Source organism: Scomber japonicus, chromosome 6 (assembly GCF_027409825.1).
Source record: "Scomber japonicus isolate fScoJap1 chromosome 6, fScoJap1.pri, whole genome shotgun sequence".
Taxonomy (NCBI): domain Eukaryota; kingdom Metazoa; phylum Chordata; class Actinopteri; order Scombriformes; family Scombridae; genus Scomber; species Scomber japonicus.
This window is the reverse complement of record NC_070583.1, coordinates 29,369,082-29,390,899: the sequence shown is the minus strand read 5'-3', so window position 1 is coordinate 29,390,899 and position 21,818 is coordinate 29,369,082. Positions and strand designations below refer to the sequence as shown.

At 42.0% G+C, this 21,818-nt stretch overlaps 3 protein-coding genes across 3 annotated transcripts; 1 reads left to right on the top strand and 2 right to left on the bottom strand.

The window, feature by feature from the left end:
- Positions 1-2,350: 2,350 nt before the first annotated feature.
- sarm1 (sterile alpha and TIR motif containing 1) lies at positions 2,351-6,566 on the bottom strand. Its single transcript, XM_053320646.1, has 8 exons — positions 6,092-6,566; positions 4,931-5,549; positions 4,634-4,846; positions 4,443-4,534; positions 4,030-4,356; positions 3,698-3,887; positions 3,032-3,153; positions 2,351-2,717 (listed from the first exon to the last, which is right to left on the bottom strand). Exons 1-8 carry the CDS (start codon positions 6,553-6,555, stop codon positions 2,597-2,599), a joined length of 2,148 nt encoding a protein of 715 aa, XP_053176621.1. The 5' UTR covers positions 6,556-6,566; the 3' UTR covers positions 2,351-2,596.
- A 2,343-nt stretch (positions 6,567-8,909) lies between these two features.
- On the top strand, positions 8,910-13,098 carry vtna (vitronectin a). Its single transcript, XM_053320648.1, has 8 exons — positions 8,910-9,017; positions 9,353-9,472; positions 9,565-9,996; positions 10,098-10,237; positions 10,308-10,464; positions 10,572-10,724; positions 10,820-11,380; positions 12,191-13,098. The coding sequence occupies exons 1-8, from the start codon at positions 8,960-8,962 to the stop codon at positions 12,310-12,312; spliced, it is 1,743 nt and encodes a 580-aa protein (XP_053176623.1). The 5' UTR covers positions 8,910-8,959; the 3' UTR covers positions 12,313-13,098.
- A 519-nt stretch (positions 13,099-13,617) lies between these two features.
- On the bottom strand, positions 13,618-21,818 carry scarf1 (scavenger receptor class F, member 1). The gene is made up of 11 exons (XM_053320663.1): positions 21,718-21,818; positions 21,296-21,357; positions 21,081-21,182; positions 19,370-19,910; positions 18,723-18,941; positions 17,476-17,601; positions 16,607-16,713; positions 16,385-16,487; positions 15,612-15,736; positions 14,915-15,052; positions 13,618-14,764 (listed from the first exon to the last, which is right to left on the bottom strand). The coding sequence occupies exons 1-11, from the start codon at positions 21,816-21,818 to the stop codon at positions 13,635-13,637; spliced, it is 2,754 nt and encodes a 917-aa protein (XP_053176638.1). The 3' UTR covers positions 13,618-13,634.

Below are 21,818 nucleotides of genomic sequence, written 5' to 3'. Positions count from 1 at the left end.
CATGTAGTTGAGTTAAGGGCATTGTCAAACCTTATGAACAAGATTGATAACGTCATAATAATTCATTTTGTGATTTTATGCATCAAAACCGCAGAGCAGAGCACCAAAGAATGTAACTTCCACTTCTGTTTTTTCTTTTTTCAATTGAAAAGCTGATTTATCACAATTTAAGTTGTCCAACATCATATCAAGCATGGGTGCTTGTAATGTTACCTCAGTATATTTTTTATGAATAAAAACAGGTGCAGTTCCTAATGAATTAATCTATAATACAGAAATGCTTGGCACACTTTGTTTGTAACGTAATGTATTTTTTTAAACGTTCCTGCACCTTGATTTATAAAGGGAAGACACCAAAGATATTTAAAAAATAAGAAAAACACAGGACAGCTCACCTGTAGCTGACACTAACTGTACTGTTGCTATATTGAGATTTATGGCATCTCCGAGGTGTAACTTGTGTCTTAATTTGTAGTTGAATTAGTTAAGAGTGCATAGAATTAATAAAAACAATGATTTCAGTCACTCTTTTGAAGTATAAGGAACTTAGCCACCACACAATGAGCAACTACACCCTTATCTTATGTATTTGCCTCTGTTTGCACATTTAGGAAAAATCCAGCTGACCAATGGAAATAGTCCTCCAACAGTGTAGATAATACCAAAGACTAGTATCATGTTCTAAGAAGATAGATCAGTCTGTGCCATTTGTGTCCATACACAGCCATCAGTAATCCACAGCACAGATAGTGAAACTGTAGCAGCAGCAAGGGATTACTGAGTTACACCTTGACCCTCCTCCATCCCTTCATCTCTCCATAAAACAGATACCACAGTCCAAACTCCCTCAAGAGCCCCCCTCCCCTCCCCACAAACAACACTAGATAGTCCCTGAGCACAAAGCCACAGCCAGCATGCACACAGGTCAGGTCCTAGTTGCATGGCAAAGGAACAAGAGCTGCCAAATCAGCTTTAAAATGCACAAAGGGAAGTTCAGAGGTTAAGTGAATTGATCTGAATGAACACTGGTTGCTTCATGTGGTCAAAGCCAATCTTAACATATAGTCTGACAACATGAGATGTTCACATATTCAGTTGTGTAATTAATTTGATTTATTTAATGATTTTATTTTAATTTGTATGGCTTGTGATGACGAGATACGCACAAGTGGATGAAGCTCAAATGAAAGATTTCACTTTTACATTTTTTCAACACATTTTATTTTTGATCATTGTGTCTCAAATAAAAGGACCAAATTTGGCTCGTCCATCTCACACTTTCGTAAAACATCATGGTGACAAATGAAATCCTGTGTTACTACTTGGGGGGAAAATGTCAGTTAGTAAATGGAGCACATTTTAGTTGCATTTCCATGACGTGAGCAAATATATTTGCCAAAGAGTCTTCAGGCAAGATCAGACGAAAGCCCTGCAGAAAAATGACTTCTGTTAGTGAACCTTTGAGCCTGCTGGTTCCTTATAGATAATATATAATGCTGCAAAAATCTTTAGGTTACATTTATTGTATTGAATAATAAAATGTGACTCATACACCCAGATGACTCCTTTGGTTAATTTTCAAGACTTAACTGTACAATCACATGACTATCAACATCATCAAAGCAGGATTATAGATTTTAAGAGGTGTACTGCAGTGTTGTATTTATGTGTACAGGTGATTTGCCACAAGTCTTTTTATAGTTTCGCAAGTATATGACATTGCTGGATTTCTTTTCTTCTGTACTAGACTGATTTTATTAAATACACTGAGGAAACAAGGATTCATTTTCAATTGACAAGCAGAATAATATTTACTTGACAGCACTGTGGAGAATAAAACCACAATTCAGAAATATTAAATGGTAGTTTAAATGTACTGCACTGTGTTGTAACTGCTGTCTATGAGACACTGTGTAAAACAGATGGAATAATGTACATTTTCAAGAAGTCAGCAGTAAATTACTGTCCAAGTATTTCTCTGTACTTCTTAGTTAGAGGGGGTTTATATAGCTCATTCATTCTTGTACACTATATAATGCCTCCAACTTCTTTTATGCCCACGGCGAATACTTGAATAATGAAGAGTTAAATGCGTCTGCCAGGAAAGGCTTCTTTTCTATTTCAACCTAAACATGAAAATAAAACAGAAATGTAATTAAAATCGGAGACCTGCTTTTGGTCCTATGAATGTACAGTGTACATGTAAGTTAAAAAATAAATAAGTAAAAAGACTATTGCATCAAGCTGTTGCTAGTGGATGCTTCAGAAATTGCAATTGATAAGTTTGCTGGGCGCCAGTGGTGGCTGATAAATCACAGTTATTTTCCTGAGTCACAGAAGGCGTATACTGCACCTGATTACACATATGAGGGTACTAACATTAAAGGCTTAGAGTTTATTACACACAATCTGGACCCTTTGCTTAAATTTCACTTATTGTTCGCACTATATTAGGTCATTCTGTAAGCATCTAAACATAATCAAATCGCTTCACATGCATTTGGGCAGAATAGGGAAAGCTGCCCGCCAGGTCACCAATAGGCCATGTGGGATTTGGCATCATTTGAGAGTGATTATAGCTGAGGTCAAACTCCGTTTATGTCTCTTTATTTTTTTTCTGTTCTTTGGAGCAGCCTGGTCCATCAATTAGGTCTTGGTTTCCTTTCAGAAAGCGTAGGATCTTCTCGATCGTGGCCTCCTGATATTCATGGGACCATCTGTGTCAAGAGAAGAAAAAACATTTGATGATGTGCATTAGTTTTGTCTAACGGATATTTTACAGGTTTGCTAAACAATTGAATTCATGAAATGCAAGAAAGGTAATAAAAATAGGCTTTAAGAGATTCATATTGGCATGAATGGGACTGCAAGCACAAACCAAATGCTGTTTAATCTGTTTAGAGAAAGAGTTTCCCTCGTATTAAAATGTGCTCCACTTGCACAAAAATGTAATGTTCCAGTTATGCAGAGATGTGCTGACATATAAAAACACATATTAGGCTTTTAATGCAGAGCTTCGTCAGTAACTCACTTGATACCGTTGAAGTTGAGAATTGATCTCATGTCCTCCGGCAGTGACATGGGGTCAGGCCATGCGAAATTATCTGTGACAGGAACTATGTTCTTCTTACCAGCCAAGGCTGTGACGATCTCCTGCAAGGCGTATGAAAATGTGTTTGAGTCAATGATGTCTACAATCTGCAAATGACAAATGTTTTTCATGTTATCTGATCTCTTGTTATAGCTAAAATGTTGCAGCATTCTTCATCCCACTGTTCAGAGAAGTTGTTCACCAGCCATTAAATATGTTAAATTAATGTTTCATTTTAATTAATCGAGTAAGTATACTTTTTATGAGCTTTAATTTAATTGTCTGGACGTGATACTTGAAAGCTAAAATATAAATAGTGGTTACGCAGTGTCTGTACTGTTTACAGGCAAAAAAGGATCAATCCTTTTATTTGATTTTCCACAGCCTTCGAATCAAGGCATTGGAATGTATTAAATCAAATCACCATCTAATCACATAATCAATATATAGTATTTAAAGCTTGATATATGCTCACTTCAGGAATCAGATAGTGCTAAATGTGGAATACTGCATCTTGATGAAAGATTGTGGTGAAAGTCAAAACAAAAATGAAGATATAATGAAACCTCCTATTTCAACATGAAGTCCTGACCGAAGAGTCCTGACCTTATGCACCCAGTCCTTCATGGCAGTGTCACCCATGCACTTGTCGAGTGCGTTTGCAGACAGGACCAAGATGAAGTTACGTGCCCGCTGGACGCTCTGAATCAGTTTGTCCTGGAATTTGCCAGCCTCCAACTTCTCCACATCGATGAAGACGCTGTATCCCCGAACCTGCAGGTGCACCTTCAGAAGGCTATGGGCAAGGGAGAGATTGCAGAAAAATGTAGAAAACACAGGAGCAGAGTTAATTTACTGACACTTCCATAGATATATACGACCTCATTCCCTCAGGCTATAATAATGACCTTTCCCACTAATCCTGCTTCAGTTCTGACCTGGCCAACTGTGAGCCGGTAGTCCGACGGTAGCTGATGAACACATCCGGCCCTGTAGGTTGTGCATCCGTGTGGCAGGGTCTTAGGGGCCTACGACTAGCATCCAGGATCTTTGCCCTGTGGACTCCGTTGCCAATGTGACAGTCCTGCCCAAGCTGCTGATCAGTCAGGCGCTGGATGTTGCTACGATCCACTCCTGACTGCACCAGGCCATAGGTGTACTGGCGGAAACAAGGGTCCACCCCAGCTAACCAGTCAGCAATATTGTTTGGGTCACATGTGGAGTAGTTGGCGTAAGTCTTCAACACACGCAGGTCTCTCAGGAACCTGGAGGATCAAAGAAAACAAAGGCCATTTTAAGACTGGTTTTACTTTTGTGCAGATCCTTGTGTGAAAGGGTTTTTACCACTTGCCTCTTACGAGTGAGGCCAGCATTCATGCCCAGATCAGTCTTCAGATCCTCGTCTGTGATGTGCAGCAGGAGGTCTCCATCCACCTGCAGCTCCTGTGAAGAGTTAGAAATATGTCACATACACCAATAAATTATCTGAGAGTAAGAAGAGAAAGAAGGCAGCGATAGATGTGCATAAACTGTTTAACATACCTGGAAACGGTCACAAAAGGCACTGAAGCCAACCTGCTGCAGCCAGGTTTGTACTTCACAGGTTTTCCAGTTGGGCACACATGACAACATGCGTCTCGGCACTTCCTCTCCCATCATTCTCAGTGCCCGCTTGGCAAGGGCGCAGGCTGTGCCGTTACTGGAGTACATGACGATTCTTTTGAGGCTCTGCACTGCTCCAATCTGCTGAAAAATCTTAAAAAGAGGACACATTCAAACTCAGTTGCAAGAAAGCCACAGCTCTTACCTAAAGATAAGTTGTATGAGAAGTGATTGTACCTTGGTGTTACGCTGACGGGATTTGATGCTGGCCTCAACACAAAGGTAAAAGGCTGCAATGCACTTCCCCTCCAGTCTTGTGCCATCCAGTAAAGGTAAAAGATGCTGCAGATCAGATGCTGTCTTCCCCTGCATGCAGTCTGCACTGTCCAACAAACTGCGGGCAAACTCATCCGGATCCAAAGACGCAATGAACGGCTCCACCAGCTCCAAGGTTCCAGATTTCACCACTTCTTTCTCAATCTCTCTGTTTGTGGCTAACACAGTCACAGCCAGGCATGCATGGAAGCGAATGAGTTCATCCTCTTTGGAGAAAGCCAGCGGGAAAAGCCACTCTGCTGCCTGTTTCTCAATCATCCATCGTTGGCAACGGTGACCCCCATACATGGCACAGTTAGCAAGGGCCACAGCACAGTGGCGCAGCACAGTGGGATCTGTGCCCCGGCACCAGAAGAGGAGGGCATCCAGGGCACCATTAGTGATGAGGTGGACGGACGTCTCCTCAGTGTGTTTGAACATGTGCTCCAGGATCCCTGAAACACTGCGAGCCAGCTGAGCGTCTTCCTGCTGTTGGGTCAGGTTGAGGATGACCCCTAACCCCATACGTGCTACATAATCCCTGTCAAGAGAAGTTTGGAAATCCAGCAAGGGAACAAAACTCAGTACAGTAGGTTGACTGATCCCAATTCATTTTGGACTGATTGTTGAAGAAATGCAATTTGAACATGACGTGATCTTTGATTAGCATTTTTGTCACTATTTTCTGTAGTTATATAAAATTGTTCACATTTTATAGACTCAACAATTAATAGAATAGAAAGATAAATAATGAAAATAAGGTCTTAAGTTTAACCTAGGGGGTAACATTGATGTCACACAAACAGTGCTTGAAGTAACTTTCAACTTTCGTCATGACCTTGTGACCTTGTTACTGTCTGTGTGTGTGTGTGTGTGTGTTGTATCTATCCCTGCACAAAAAACTGAAACCTCTTACAATGTGATGCAATTAGGTAAGTACAGACAAAACACAATATTGAGAGAATTGAACACAAACTGAACACATAAAGCTTTCAAGGGGTAACTTTTTAATTGCGGACTGCTGTATCATTGAAGCTGTATGTTATTTGAGTGTTGTTGTGTCTACCCCTGCACATACTGCACCTGTTGTCTGAGACCAGTATCTGCTCCAGCAGTTTTGCAGACTCATAGGTGATCTCCACAGCAGGTGTCTGCTGGAGCTGTAGCAGCAGCTCCAGGCCTCCATCCAGCCGGATCCTGTTGCAGATCTCTTCGGCCACCTGACGGCCTAGGGAGGGTAAAACCCAGGCCTCCTCCACCAGCTGGTAGATCTCCGCTATGGCTCTGCGGATCTCATCTGAGTCTGATGTATCTTTGGATGACTTCAACCTTCTGATGGCGCAGCGGAGGGCGGGGAGTGCGGTGTCCAAAACCGCCTGGACATCGGCGCTGATCCCCGGAGAGACTGCTCTCGGGTCGGGAGCTGAGCTGCTCTTCCCTCTCTGGAGCCGGCTGACATATTCTGGCACTGTGAGTCTGTCTGAGCTGAACATGATGGAGAAATGTCGGTGGAGCCTCGACAGGATGAGCGTCAGAGAGAAGAGCATCCACCAGCACGAACAAGTGTGACCAATGTCAGTGGATACGTCAGTGCTGAAATGTTTACAAAGGCCTCAAGCCTGTTTAAGTGTGCTGTCCGTCTTGTGAATTAGTCCAAGAGATGCGTCAAGCAAGGCTTATGTAGTAAATCAAAAGTGACAGCTTTCACCAAATTTCATCACCTCTCTCTCTTGATGTCATCCCTGGCAGTAATCATATGAAGACTCATAAACAGATCCAGAGCATGTCATTCTTTCTGGTCCTTCTTTAACATCTGTGCTACATTTGTGTCTCTTGTCCCACACGACGATGCAAGGATCAATCCATTTGTGCCTCGGTTTCCTCGGGGGAAATTTCAACACATCAAAGGCTGAAATTCAAATTATTCCTAGGGAGAAAACAGATGATTGTTGTCTGTGTTTTGTCTTTCAGTCAGTCTCTTGCAAACAAAGAAGGCCTGTTGTTCCCATGCAGTTTCTCTCCCACCACTGCATCCGACGCTCTGTTTGTGTCCTTCAAAAATATTAAATATATGATACCACACCCCAGTGGGAGAAAATGATCTATCGCATCCTTTGGTCAGCAATCGCAAGCAGCATGTCTATCTTCAGGGGTCTGCACCGCCCACCGGCTGCCGGGGATGAAGACTATACAGGAAGATGAGCTCCCTCCCCCTCCTCTTTCCTCCCTGCATCACAGCCGGTCAGAGCATGCTCATCATGCCGAGATATTTCTGTAAACACTGCTGTCCCTCTGCTGGAGGAAACGGAGAAATACCAAAATGTACCACAGTTATTCCTCCATCGCTAACACACCATAACTGGGCCTGTTGACAAAATAAATGAAACCACTATGCATCTGGCCCATTCATTTCCCTAAATTATAAACAGCAAATATAAACCTCTCCTCATTTAGAAAAGCATTAACCCTCCTGTTGTCCTCAGGTCAAGGAATGAGGAAGGAAGGAAAGGAGTAAGGAGGGAGGGAAGGCAGTGAAGAAGAAGGAAGGGAGGAAGGAAGTGAAGAAGAAAGAAGGGAGGAAGGAAAGGAGGAAAGAAGGAAGGAAGTGAAGAAGGAAGGAAGGAAAGGAGGGAGGGGGAAAAGAGGAAAGAATTAAGGAGAGAAGGAAGGAAAGGAGGAAAGAAGTGAAGAAGAAGGAAGGAAGGAAGGAAGTGAGGAACGAAGTATGGAAGGAGGAGGGGAAAGAGGAAAGGAGGGAAGAACGAAGGAAAAATTAAAGAAAGAGGAAGGAAGGAGGGAACAGTCAAAGGAAACGGGGTCAGTTTGACCCGGGAGGATGACAGGAGGGTTAACATTCAATAGGGTGGATTAGGGTTATATGGGACACTGACCAATGTGGGACAACTAAGATCCAGTGCATTTATCTTTTTCTATTCAGTTATTTTAAAGTTAACTATCCGTTCTGTGTAAATTATATTGTTTAAAATTACGCATATGTGAACATAAAGGCTACTAGTTTTTGAACCTAAAAACTATGGGAACACATTTCAGAAATTTGTAGCAGATATAAGGCTGCTTTGTATAAATCGGAGTATTTCTAAGCTTAAAAACTAACTAGTGTCCCACATTACAAAATCTACAAATTCTGAAACAATTTGGCACAAGGAATTATAATATACCGTAAGTGCCATGTTCCTTTTCAGTACAATATCCAAAATGTGTCTTCTAATTTAACAAGGATACATCTCAGGGATTTCATAATGATATTAGGTGTTTATATAATGTATTGGATTCATATGTAAATCAGGTAAACAAGTCAGAATTGCAAAAAGTGTCCCACATTACCCTAATCTACCCTGTTTCACACAAACAACACTTTAAAAAATGTGTTCACTGTGCCTTTATAACATCGAACTCCAAAGAAACAGTGCGAAAAGAATCTGGCCCATGGTTGAACCTATTTGCTGACACCTTAGACCTGTGGAAAACAAATGACATAACACACACACACACACACACACACACACACACACACACACACACACACACACACAACATTTTGGCAGCTACAACACACTTCCTTGGTAGTTAATTATCCTGTGTGAAATCTTTACAAGGAGCCACAATAAGCAATAACTTTACTCTCACGATTTAGTTTTATTACTGACAGAGAGATAAATCACTGCAGTGCTAATAATGCAATAACATATGCAGTAAAAGTGCAAAAACCCAGTGGATGGGGGTCAAAAGATGAACACACTGCTTAAACTTTTGTTTTGTATCGATCTCTTCTTTCTCTGTGTCTCTGTTTGTTTGTTCAAGTAGAAAAGATTTGCAAATAAGGTTAAGGCAAACAAGGAAAGCGGGGTGACTGACACATGTTTTCAATGATTGGGAGCGCATGGTCCGTCATTACTGTCTCATTCTGTCCTTGCACACAGCAGAGGAAACATGAGGCTGCTGGCTGTCCTGCTGCTCGTTTTCATTGCAGAGACTTTCGCTGCAGATGGTATGTACAAAATTTTTAAAAACATATATTTTAAAGGTCAGAAAGGACTTATAGCAAGATTATGTGTGAGTGCTGCTAGTTGTTACGGTTTGTGTAAGTAGAGTAGTATAAAGTTACAGTAAGGGGTGATAATGGCCAAAACAGCATCTACATTGTTCATTTCATCATGTGAATGGCTCATTGCAGTGAAGTACACTTTTGAAATGATGACTTAAGTATCCAAAGAGCACCTGTGTGACCATTACAAAGACCAAGCAACGCTGCTACTCCATTGTCTTTACATTCAGCTTCAATGTTGTGTTTCGACTCTTTAACTTTGTCATTTCTATCTACAGAATCTTGCATGGGTCGTTGTGAGAATGGCTTTGACTCCAAGAAGGAGTGCCAGTGTGACTCAATGTGCAAGTATTACAAGAGCTGCTGCTCTGACTATGAGGTCACCTGTGGCATGATGAGTAAGAAACTGCCAGTTTATTTCAAATGTATTCTGTAATATTGTTTGCTGGTGAAGATGTTCATATTGCACCCCCTTCCTCCCCTCCCTCAGCTCGAGGAGACACATTTGTGTTTGCAGAGGATGACGATAACAGTGAGCAGGTTGACAGTGTGACTCCCTCCCCTGGATATTCAGCAGATGACAAGACTTTACCTGCCAGAAGTCGTAAGCTCATTCCCACACCGACGCCCATATCAGACTTCGCTCACAGACCAGACCAGCGTCCAGAAACCACATTGAAAATGACCAAACCTCCACAAGTGTTTGACACAACCATCCAAAGAGCCCCCCCCACAGTCCCACCTACACCGGAGGTCCCCAACGCAACTGAAGCCCCTGAGATTGACACAGCTGCCGAGACAACCACCGCTCCAGTCACAGAGGCCACCACTGAAGCCCCTGACCCGGACGCTGTGGTCTGCAGTGATAGACCTTTTGACTCCTTTATGCAGCTAAAAAATGGCTCCATCTATGCCTTCAGAGGTGGGAAGTTTTTACATTTGACATGTTTTGTCACTAACCTTGTTGTTGTAGAGGAATTGCATTGATGGTAACGTGTGTTTTCTCTCTTCTGTATTTTTAAGGGGACTTCTTTTTTGAGCTGGACCAGAAAACCGTGCTTCCTGGTTATCCGAAACTCATAAAAGATGTGTGGGGCATCAGAGGTCCTATTGATGCCGCCTTCACACGTGTCAACTGTCAGGGGAAGACCTATATCTTCAAGGTGAGGACATAGATTACATCTGATGATGATGATGATGATGATGCTTAATTGACATGAAAACATTTAACAGGGAAACAGGTACTGGAGGTTTGATAATGGCGTGCTGGATGAAGACTATCCTCGAGATATCAGCGTAGGTTTTGATAAGGTTCCCGATCATGTGGATGCAGCGTTTGCCCTCCCTGCTTCTAATCACCATGGAAAAGAGAAGGTGTATTTTTTCAAAGGTAAAACCAGATTTTAAGCTATTTATGTTTATATTCCGCCATTTCTTCATCATATACCTTAAAGTTACTTCAGTATTGAGATATTTTAATCTTTGCATCTTCACCAGGGGATCAGTATTTCCTTTATGAGTTTTTGCACCAGCCGTCCCATGAGGAGTGTATCACCATGTCTGAGAGTTCTCCGTCCGTACTGTTCAGGCGCTACACTGACCTGTACTATAGCAACTATGAGCGTGTTTTCACCGAGCTCTTCTCTGACTGTGAGTTGTGCTGTTATGGATCACTCATTCTTCTTTTGGGTGAGGGGCAGGTGTTCAAAATGTGTGCATCTTAATTTGTCTTTAACCTTCTTTAGTGCCTCAGCATCATGACAAACACCACTTCATTAACAAGGACTGGAAGGGCCTCAAGTCTCCAGTGGACGCCGCCATGGCCGGCAGAATCTATGTCACACCCATGAGGTCAGATACAGGCCGCAACGACCAGCCTGACCAGCAGTGGGGTCAACAACAGGGCCAACAGGGGAACCAGCAGTACGGCCAACAATGGAACCAGCAGTATGGCCAACAGTGGAACCAGCAGTACGGACAGCAGTGGGGTCGCAGGAGACAAAGGCGTTCACCCTTCTGGGGCTCCATGTCTGGGCAGGGGATGAACATGGGCCGGGACTTTGCTGAAAGGGGGATGGATATGGGTCTAAGAATGGCAGAGAAGAGGATGGAAATGGAGGAGAGGCTTGGACGAGACTGGAGCAGACGGTGGGATCAAGACTGGGATCAGGATAGACGGAGAGATGGTTACCGCCAGAACAACAGAGGCAACTATGACTCCAGAGACAACCGCAGAGATGACAGGCTAAACTGGGATGTGACCCAAAGGAATCTGCCCATGCAGAGCGTCTACTTCTTTAAAGGAGGTAATACAGCAGAGAAAGACTCCTTAATGTTGTAATAATTGGCACCATGTGTGACCCTATGCTAACAATTATATCCATTGATTCATCTGTTGATTAGTTGTACAATTAATTATTTGCATAAGCTAAAAAAATGTCTGAAATTAGTGGTAAATCCTTATTTCAAGATCTCCAAATTGCTTGTGTTATCTGATCAACTCTCCAAATCCCAAAGATTTTCACTTACAGTAAAATACAACTGAGAAGAGAAGCAAATCCTCACCTTTGTTAAAAGAAAACCAGTGGATCTTTGGTGTTTTTGCTTATTAAATGGCAAATAATTAAACATTCTCAAACTTTTTAATGTTATGTATTGATCAACTAACATATCCCAACAGTCTTACCCATTGGTACGCTGCCAGAGCCTCATGGGATCTGTAGTCAATGAATGCCAGCAAACTAATCATTCATTTGACCAAAACATATTTTTCTGGTATCATGGTCCTCTGCAGCATGGGTTGAAACTCCATTTGCTGAGTGAAATGTTAAGAATGATCAAAATAATCACTGTTCTAAATTAGTTCAAATGAATATGGACAGAAAACCCAATGAACGTACATTTTTTTCAAATGGAGCGATGAAAGAAAACCTTTGTGAGATGAGTTACAGACTCAGACAGGATGAGGAGGAGGAAGCTCTTTTATAACTAGTTTCACATGCTGTGTGTTAGTCTGCATGACAAAGCAACAGAAAATCAAATCAGTTCCCTCTAACAGTCACTTCTTTTTTATCGTGTGTACTTGTTGAGTATTTCTTCTGTTTTATGTTTTCCAGCTAAGTACTACAGAGTGGACCTCAGCACTAAGAGAGTTGACCGCGCTGTGCCTCCATATCCCAGATCCATCTCCAAGTACTGGCTCGGCTGCTCAGACCCCACTGGAGCAGAGAAGAAGTAGTTTCAAATAATTTAGGTATTTAAATATAATCATTTAGATAAAGTTTGTATATAACAGATCATTCTTTTTCCCGCTCAGACACGCTGCTGTTGGCTGTTGTGTCTCACTGGCTCACTATAACACATAACCTACTACTCCTCAGCATTAGGAAATATCGACGATCAATAAAAGTCCACACACCGCTGCTCAGCACAGTAGTTGGCCAAAGTTCAGGTAGTTAACTTTCTGCAGAGATTTCTCCTTTGTACTCAACATCAACTGACCTACTTTAGTAAATGCAACTAGATCAAGATGAAACAGATTTTATCTCACATTTTCTAAACATGCAAATAACAGATCACTTTTAGGCTACATTGTGTTAGAGATGCCATGTCTGTGTTGTGTCTGCACATCTGTTCATTTGTATGGTGCCATATACAGTATTTGTATTTAGAGAGTTATTTACTGACAAGAAGAGAAAATGTTTATTTTCTCACTATTAATCATGATCACAGGAAATACAGTGTATGAGAAAAATAAAGACAGGGTCTCTTGCCAGATGGTTCTACGGGTTTTAAATGAGTCAGGACAGTAAAAAAAAATCCTGAATTGCAGTAATGTGGATTTTACCTAACAGCAGCAAGATGTGACTTTCACAGCAGAGGTGTGATTTGACAGAAGGTTGTGGATCCACTGTTTTGCTCTCTGACAGTCAGACAAACTTAGTTACTATTTGTTTTATATTCACAATCTGTTACAGTCTGTTTTTTGTGTTTTCAACACAACAAATAAACAAATAAAAAATATAATTGTGGCAGCAAATCTTATTCTGTTTTTGCTTGAATAGAGAACACAGCTGTAGTGATATTTGTGCCACTTGCTCTTGCCTTCTTGGAATAAAACACCACCCTCAGGCATGCCTATCTCTTCTGACACAAGAAGCGGACAGAGGGCAAAGACCAAGCCCTCATTTGACTGTTCTGGTTTGTATGCAGTTACTGTACTACACTCCACACCTGAGCAAATAAAAACAACTCTCATTTACTTACTGTTACTGCTACTGTTCAGCTGTCGATACTAAAGATATTCTGGGAGGGGTGGGGGGGGTTTGTTGCCCCACTTACCTTTTAACCTAATATATGTGTTTCTTGTACTTTCTTTAGAATGTAGGCTAAATGTGAAGGTCATTTTTTGGTCACAAACACTGCAAAAAATGTCACATAAAAACATACTACAGTACTTTTCCCTTTTTGTCTGTAATGGTGATACCTGCAAAATGATTAAAAAAAGTTAAATACAGTTGTACTTGGATCAGACCTGCTGATGACGTGGTTTGTCCAAAGTTATGAGTGTTTAATCATTACGTTTTCATAGCATGGTTCGTCGTTCACACTGACCACTGCACCTTCATTGGCAATGACCTCAGTGAGACTCGCAGCGTCCCCTTCTGGTCCAATTGTCTGGTAGCCGCCCTCATTTTGTCCCATATTGAGGTTGTCCCTCTGCCCTCTGTCTCCCTCCGCCCTCAGCTCTGGCCGAGAGTCCACTGAAGCCACCTCTGGCACGCTCTTCAAAATGGACGAGAGAGGCCTTTTAGGAGCACCACTCTCTAATGACACAGTTCCGTTAGTGCCTGCTGTGTCAGATGAGTTGGGGGAAGCATGTTTCCTTCTGACAGGTTTACATATGGCAGCCTCTCCTCCAGAAGGCTCTTCCTGCTCCCACACACTCGCCCGAGCTCCTAGCTTCCTCCTGGGTGGTTTGGTGATCCCTTCTGTTGTTTTGGCTTTGAGCCTGCCAGGATCCTGCTCCCTTTGTCTCTGGAGGCTTCCGAGTCGCCGTAGCATAGCCTGAACGGGTCCTTCTGAGCTCGACTCCACCTTTGATACGGGCCGTCCCGCCTTACCCACCGTCACGTACACTGTAGTGACCTTATTTATGTCAGAGGTAGATGTTGACACCTGGTTCCCTTTTTGAGCAGCAGTGTTGGACATAGTCCGTCTTCGTCCTGATGCCCCAGGGACCTGCAGGGTGGAGCGGGACGGGGTGTTTAGGTTTCTATCTACTTCTTGTTCCCCTGCCTCACAGCTTGATTCCTGGTTATCTGTTGCCTGCTCATCCACCCCATCTTCCCTCTCCTCACCCTCAGCCCCATCTTCCTCACCAGGCCTAGCTGCACCTCCCTGATTTTGGAGGGCAGAGAGCAACAAAGCCCCCCTAGCAGGCTTGGATTTGGTGCGAGGGTGTCCAGAGAGAGAGCTGGGGTCATGAGCCGAGCCACGTCTCTCTTTGGGGCTGAAGCGGGTGCCTTCAGCAAAAGAGACAGACGGCCGCTTGGCTTTGGCAATGCTGGAGGTGCGGGGGATGCTGAAGGGTGATGTTATGTCCTCACTACTGAAGCCTGATGGGTCCAAGAACATGTTACACTTGGAGCTCATCTCCTGGAACTCGCCGCTGGCCACTGCCGGGATGTCTGTCGAAGAGAGAGAAAAGTCCAGCAACATTAGAAGACACAGAGGAAGCGCAGAACTGAAGCAACAGAATAACTAAGGCGATGAGCTGTAGTAGTTCTGCTCACTACCAGAAGAGGGCAACGTAGAGTTAAATGAATTTTTACTCCTACCTTCTCTTGGAGGGACACAGTAGAGAGCCTCTCCCTCTTCCTCATCAGTGTCGAAGGACGAACCCTCAGTCACATAGCCGCAGGAGGGAGGCTCAATGAAACTGTGGTTGAAGGTCAGCTCCGGGTCATGGTGAGATACTGCGTGTGAGACATGAAATAGAGATTACATGACATAAATTATAAATGTCAATCAAATCTGTGTTTAAGGTTTTAAGAGACATTTCTCAGACGCTCGGGGCCCTCTCTTTCATTTCTTTCCATTTGCAATTAGCCATGATTTATTATCAGTTTGTTGTGATGACTATAAATTAAGTTGGTTTGAAAAGGGAAAAGAAAGTTCTGCATTTTGTGTTTTTAGTTTCATTGGCTTGAAGATCTCTCTCCTTCAAATAAGTGTTTTATCAGTTCAACCTTTCGGGGTGAACAAGAGAGTCATTATATGATCAATTATAGGCTTTTTAAAGACTTGAAATATCTGTTTTACTTCATGACTGCTTGAGTAAAATGACAGAACTTTGAACTTTCACCCTTGTTTACGCTAACTAACTGAAGTCATTCCTTAATAAGAAATGAAGATTTAAAAGCAAAATATGCCTGAGAAACAACTAAGTGCACTATGTCCACCTTCTTTGGATGAATAAAGCGTTACAAAATGACTACACTAGTACTACTGTAATTATCGTGCTGTCAAACTGACCAGTCACACGAGGCAGGCCCGAGGACCAATTAGAGATACAGGGGAGGGCAGCGCCGATGTTTGCCAGGACGCTGTAGACGTGATATTTCATCCGAACGGACCAACCTCCATCAGCCACAGCCGCCCTGGAAAAAAAGAGAGTACACTGTTTGTTTGTTTTTACCCTACAGTTCCGTTGAATCTCACTAAATTAAAATAGCAGGAAACTGAATGTCATTTTCTGTTACTTTGACTAATTACTCTGACTTGTCTCAAAAGTAAAGTAAAAACCCATGTAATGTAAATATATATATGTGGGACAGAGTTTGTGATGATATTCCCAGCTTGTTCATGATCTTGATACTGCAGTGAACAGGCTGCAGAGACATCTAAATAAATGGGTTCATTTACAAATCAAAGCAGGCATTTTCACTCTTCACACAGGGCAACATCATAAAACTGTCCCCACAATGAGACAAATCTCATATTTATTAACTTAACTCCAGACCACATTCAACACAAACATGCCTCAAATCACAATCTATGATATACAAGAGCCTGTGCAGTTAATCATTGTTTAGTTAAAATGTGACATTTGACTCTTCTCCCAGATTCTGGGTTCTGTTTGCCACAACAATATGTTTCTGCTCTGTTCTGAAAAATTTGACATGGAAGTCAGTAATGTAGTGAAGGCCAAAGTATATCCACTTCAGTTCAAGGCCGTCCAGTAGTGTTTGGACATGCACACAATGCTGAGAGGAGATAATATTGAGAGAAGGAAGTGAGGTACAGACCTGTCTTTGTCATCAGCTGGCCGTCCTCCACAACACAGACAGCAGCAGATTACGGCTACGAGCAGCAGGAGCAAAGGAACCAGTATACCTGCGAGCAGAGCGCCTAACACAAACACAAACACACACATACATAAATGTATATACATATCAAAAAATAGAAACATTTAAAGTGCATGCACTAAAGGTATAACCAGATGCATGTGGATGGATGGTCAGACGTACTGCTGGGGCAGGCACCAGTGACCGGGTGACAGCTGACCCCCTCCCCACAGTCGCAGGCAGAGGAACAGTTGAGGCCGAACTGCAGTGCGTGGCAGCTGCTGTTACAACTGGAGAAAAACAGACAATCGTGTAATTACACCACCGCAGCAAAGAGAGCAGCCTGTGGATGAAGGCTGGATCATGATCTATTTTAGTACTCAGAAAATAAACAGAGAAGATTCGAGGGAACATACTGGAGGTTTTACACGTCTTGTTTGACAGTTTGAATTTGAAAAGCGATATGATAAGTACTGATTGCATAAGCTCTACATTACTGCTTGCAACTTTGAAAAGCAAACTGTGAGTTGCTGTTGTCGAAAAATACGTCTTATTCAAGTTCACAGAAGCTTCAAAGTGTTATTTGAGAGTCAGCTGCTGAGCAACAAGAAACGAAAATCAATTTCACATTATACTTTTTATAACACGCCGATTTGCTTACTGTTTTGTCCACTGGGTTTGATTTTATTCCTTTCTAGTTGACTATCAAATCACAAATGCACCAACAGCAGCTGCATTAAGACATGGCTGTAATCAAACTTGGACAAAAAATAAATAAAGGTGAAAATGACCTGTTTCAAGCTATTCCAGTCTCTGTGATTTTTATATGAAGACTGCTTTTGGTGAATGATCAGCAGTAAACAATTAAAACTGTATTTATAAGACAGAATACAGTATAACTTTGGTTTCTCTAGGTTGTGTGTGTGTGTGTGTGTGTGTGTGTGTGTGTGTGTGTGTGTGTGTGCGTGTGTGTATGTACATGTGTGTGTCCCTGAAACTATATCCCCATCCAAAGAGTAACATTAAGTTTGTGGCCTGACCAGCCGGCTCACCTCTCTCCCTGAAAGCCTGGCTGACAGACACATCTTCCTGTCACGTGATGACAGTCACCATGGAAACAATGGCTACAAAGGAAGCTGCAGGCGTCTCCGTACGTCCTGTCAGGGCAGGCCTCACACCTGGCAGGCGATGGCCGAGAACACAAATATGTTTTTGTTACTGATGAGGACATCTTGATGATCTACATTCTCTTTACCATCTTACCATCTGTCACACACTGAACATTACAGGCATAAACACATGATTGTCTGTCCATCTCTGTCACACACAAATGCCCTCATTTACAGAGTGGATCAAAAGCATACTGGGTCTTGAGGGCTGGCTATTTTAAGAATGCAAAGTAATCATCAAGGAGCATTTTTACGCTCCAACTTATGACCCTTACCAAAGGCTGCAAAGACTGTACAGCTGATTTTATGCGCAGTAGCACATTCACTGCAAATTGCGTAATCATGACACTTCATGTCTCACAGTGTTTCCGAAACATACTGCAGAGTTAAAGCCATTTTCCTCCATACATGTATTCATTTTCATACAGTAAAAAATCAAACTGCAGAGTTAAAACTTGCTTGATGGAGATCTTATCATCACATGGCGATGCAGCTGTGGGCAACTACTGGTTTGATAATTGTTCTTTTGCTGAACATGTGCTACAACATCTTTTAGGAAAACACTGTCAAGCTAAACTTTTAAATGCACAAAACTGCCGAATCGTTCTTTCTGTTCTGGGTTTGATCCTCTAAAAGTGAAACAATAATAAAAGTATTCTCAAATGTTGAAATTATACACCAATAAACACCACAACATTTAACCATGTTAAAGCACCACAGACTGTCTGCTCTGAAATAAGTTCCAAGTCCTTGCAATTCATTTTCATATCTTGGTGAAATGAATAGAAACCAATAGCTACCAGAGAAGTGTATAAATATGCCAATACCTCATGGCAGATGTTCTCAAACTTTTTGGTTAACTTGGTATGTAGCCTTTTTTGTACCTTTAAAAATGCATAAGTGATTTACTAGTTTAGGGCTGCAGCTAATTACTATTTTCATATCAATTAATCATTTAGCCAATAAAATGCTAAAAGGTTGTGCAAAAATAGAATTCTCAGAGCCCACCATGATGTTGTTAATTTGCTTGTTTCACAGATTAACAGCCGGAAACAAAGATATTGAGTTTACATTGTCAATATGTCAAAGAAAAACAACAAATTATCATATTTGAGCTCATGTATACACACCTGGGTCCAGCCCATCCAGGATCACACCTCGAACATGTTCCAGTTTTTGGGTCACAGGACTCATTGGTCCTACATCGTGGACAGGTCTTCTCGCAGCCGTCACCATAGTAACCAAAGGAGCACGGCTGGTCGCATCGTGTACCGTTCCAGCCGGGCTCACAGGCAGCACACACCCCATCAGTAACAGAGCAGTTCTGGTTGTCTTTACAGTGACCACATCTAAGTTCAGGAGAGAGGAGAGCAGGGCTGAGTGATATAGATAAAATCATATATCACGATATTCTTTACCAAATAACTCGATATCGATATCACAATAATATTGTAGGGATGACTACTGGTGCTTTCACAATAATCATCATCAGTAATGTGGATATAATGACAAAGTGGGTAAAGGCAAATACTACAACAGCTAGAACAATATTGTAAATTCAGAAAATTATATCATTGATTTTACTGCAATGCAGCCTTTAAAAGCAGGAAAAGACAACACTTCTGCCATATTACGATATTACAATATCCAAACTCTGAGACGATATCACGATAACGATATCATATCGATATATTGCCCAGCCCTGGAGGAGAGTCCACCATGTGAGTCTACTAAACAAACTACCTTTAGGTCTATACCTGCACACACACACACTCACTTTCTTATACACCCTCTGCCGTACTTCCCAGCTTCACAGGGCTGGTTGCAGTAGGGCCCCTGGTACCCCGGGTGGCACAGGCACTTCCCCGTATCCGTGTCACAGCTGCTGTGTGCAAAGTCACAGTTACATCGCCTGTCACAGGTGGGCCCCCACCAACCTGTCGTACACTCACACCCACCACTTCGCTGGTTGCACGGTGACAGGTAGCAGTTGCAAGCTGCGGGACATTTCAGCCCCCAGTTCCCTATTTTGCATTGGCACCGGCCTGTCTGCTGGTCACAGCCAGGGCCCGCTGAGCCCCCGGAGACACACTGGCACGGCTTGGAGCAGGTTGGTGACCACCAGCCGTCATCGCAGGTGCAGTTTCCGTGGACGGGGTGGCAGTGGCCGTGGCGGGTGCACTTGCAGGGGTATTGGCACAGTGGACCCCATCGATTGGCATCGCAGGTGCACTCACCAGTGACAGAGTCACAACGACCATTTGGGAAGCACTTGCACACCTTGCGACAGTCTGATCCATAAAACTCTCGAGGACAACCTGGTAATAAAAAATAAATACATTCAGATATAATTACATATTCTACAGAAGATAAGTGCAAAAAGAACGAGACTGCAATGCAATCAGGTCTTTTCAGATTAGTATTTTAGCTCTACATTTTCTATCATGGTCAGGATATAAAGTATTAACATCAGCTAACATAAAACATAACACAAAATATGTTGACTTAAAAGCAAAATTGCTAATATGAATCATCGAATTGCAAACTGGAATTACGTGAATGGTACTTTAAGGACCCCCGCCTTAAAAGTATTCTCCTTGTACTTATATGTTACTGTTCTGATACACATGTTTGAGCTTCACTGTGCAGAGTGAATATATATAAAACTGTTTTTGACATTCATCTTGGTGAAAGTTTCTCTGTACATTTAATCTGAGTTTAAGACTATTGTCTACGTATTTATGGGCAATATTTGTGACATCACAGTCAGTTTAGTGTCCGATGACAACTGAGTTGACTTTACAATTAAACTTTTGAAATGAACAATATTTGCATATTCAGAGAACAGGAGTCATCTTAAGATTCTTTAACTTGCTAATTAAACTTTTGGTGGAAAAAACAAATCAGATGTCTTGATGTAATCTTTAAAAATTACCCAATAGCTGCCTAAAACTATATTAGAGCCTGGTCGATATATCAGTCACGATTTTAACAGCCGATATTGGCCAATCACAGATCTATTGGTAATGTATCAGTATCTGCATGTTGTCCAATAAGTTGTTGTTTTTTATTTATAGTTATTCATAATTATTAAATTCCTAATGAAGTTTAATGTATCTGTGCACTGATTTTGGGGAATACAGTTTATTGTTAAATTTTTAAATATACTGCCTCCACCACATATCTATAGCCACATTCGGGGTATAGTTGCAAAAATGTGTGTTTATTCATATATATCTATATATATTACAAAATTTCCATATCAGCTCCAAAAATCCAGCATCGGTCAGGCTCTAAATCATATACATATTACATAAATATAATTTACATTGACATTTTGCAAAAATATTACTAAAAGCACCAATGATATGGTCAATTTACACAATCTAACTTGCACAGTGTTCATGAAACTAGTTATAATATATATTTTATAAAGTTAAATGAATCCACAGATCACCAAAAAGCTTGTGTTGTTTATGATCACTCACGTGTTTTACAGTGAGCTCCAAAGTAACCGGGTGGGCAGCCACACACTCCTGGATACACACAGAGCTCACCCTCCTGGCAGGCCTGCTCACCCTCACACACAGCTACACAAACACACAAACACACACAAACACAGGATACCGGTGGATAAGACACCAGGAACAACATGGAGGCAGTAAAATCATTATTTCTACATTATTTGAATAGTGACACTCACCTATGGTGCACTCTTTTCCTTCTTGGAGCCATCCAGTGCAACAGACCAGGGTGGAGGGATCCCTGAATATATTTAAAAAGTAAATTAGCCTCAAACTTGAATCTGAGACTTAGCGTAAGGAACGAGGACTTGACATCTTTAATCAGCTCAGTGGAATCAATTGCGGAGGAAATTTAAACATCCACAGAGCTGTCCAGCAGTGTTACACTTCTGTTTAAGGTGTAGCTCCTTGAGAAATACATTGTTCAAAGACACTACAATTAGTCCCAGGAAATGTTTTTATATCCTGATTTTCTCAACCTGTCCAAGGATGTAATAATCTGTCTGTTACAAGCTGCTGTAGCTGCTCTCATCACTGGATTTAACTTTAAAAAAGACAACAGGTGTGGGCGAAGGTAAAGTAAGGTAAAGTTGAAGTGTACCTGAGATTGTGGCAGACGTTCTTCCCAGCAGGGTCCAGTGTGTGTGAGGAGGACAACGAGCAGCAGAGCAGAGCACTCAAAGCTCTGAGGAGAGGCTTCAT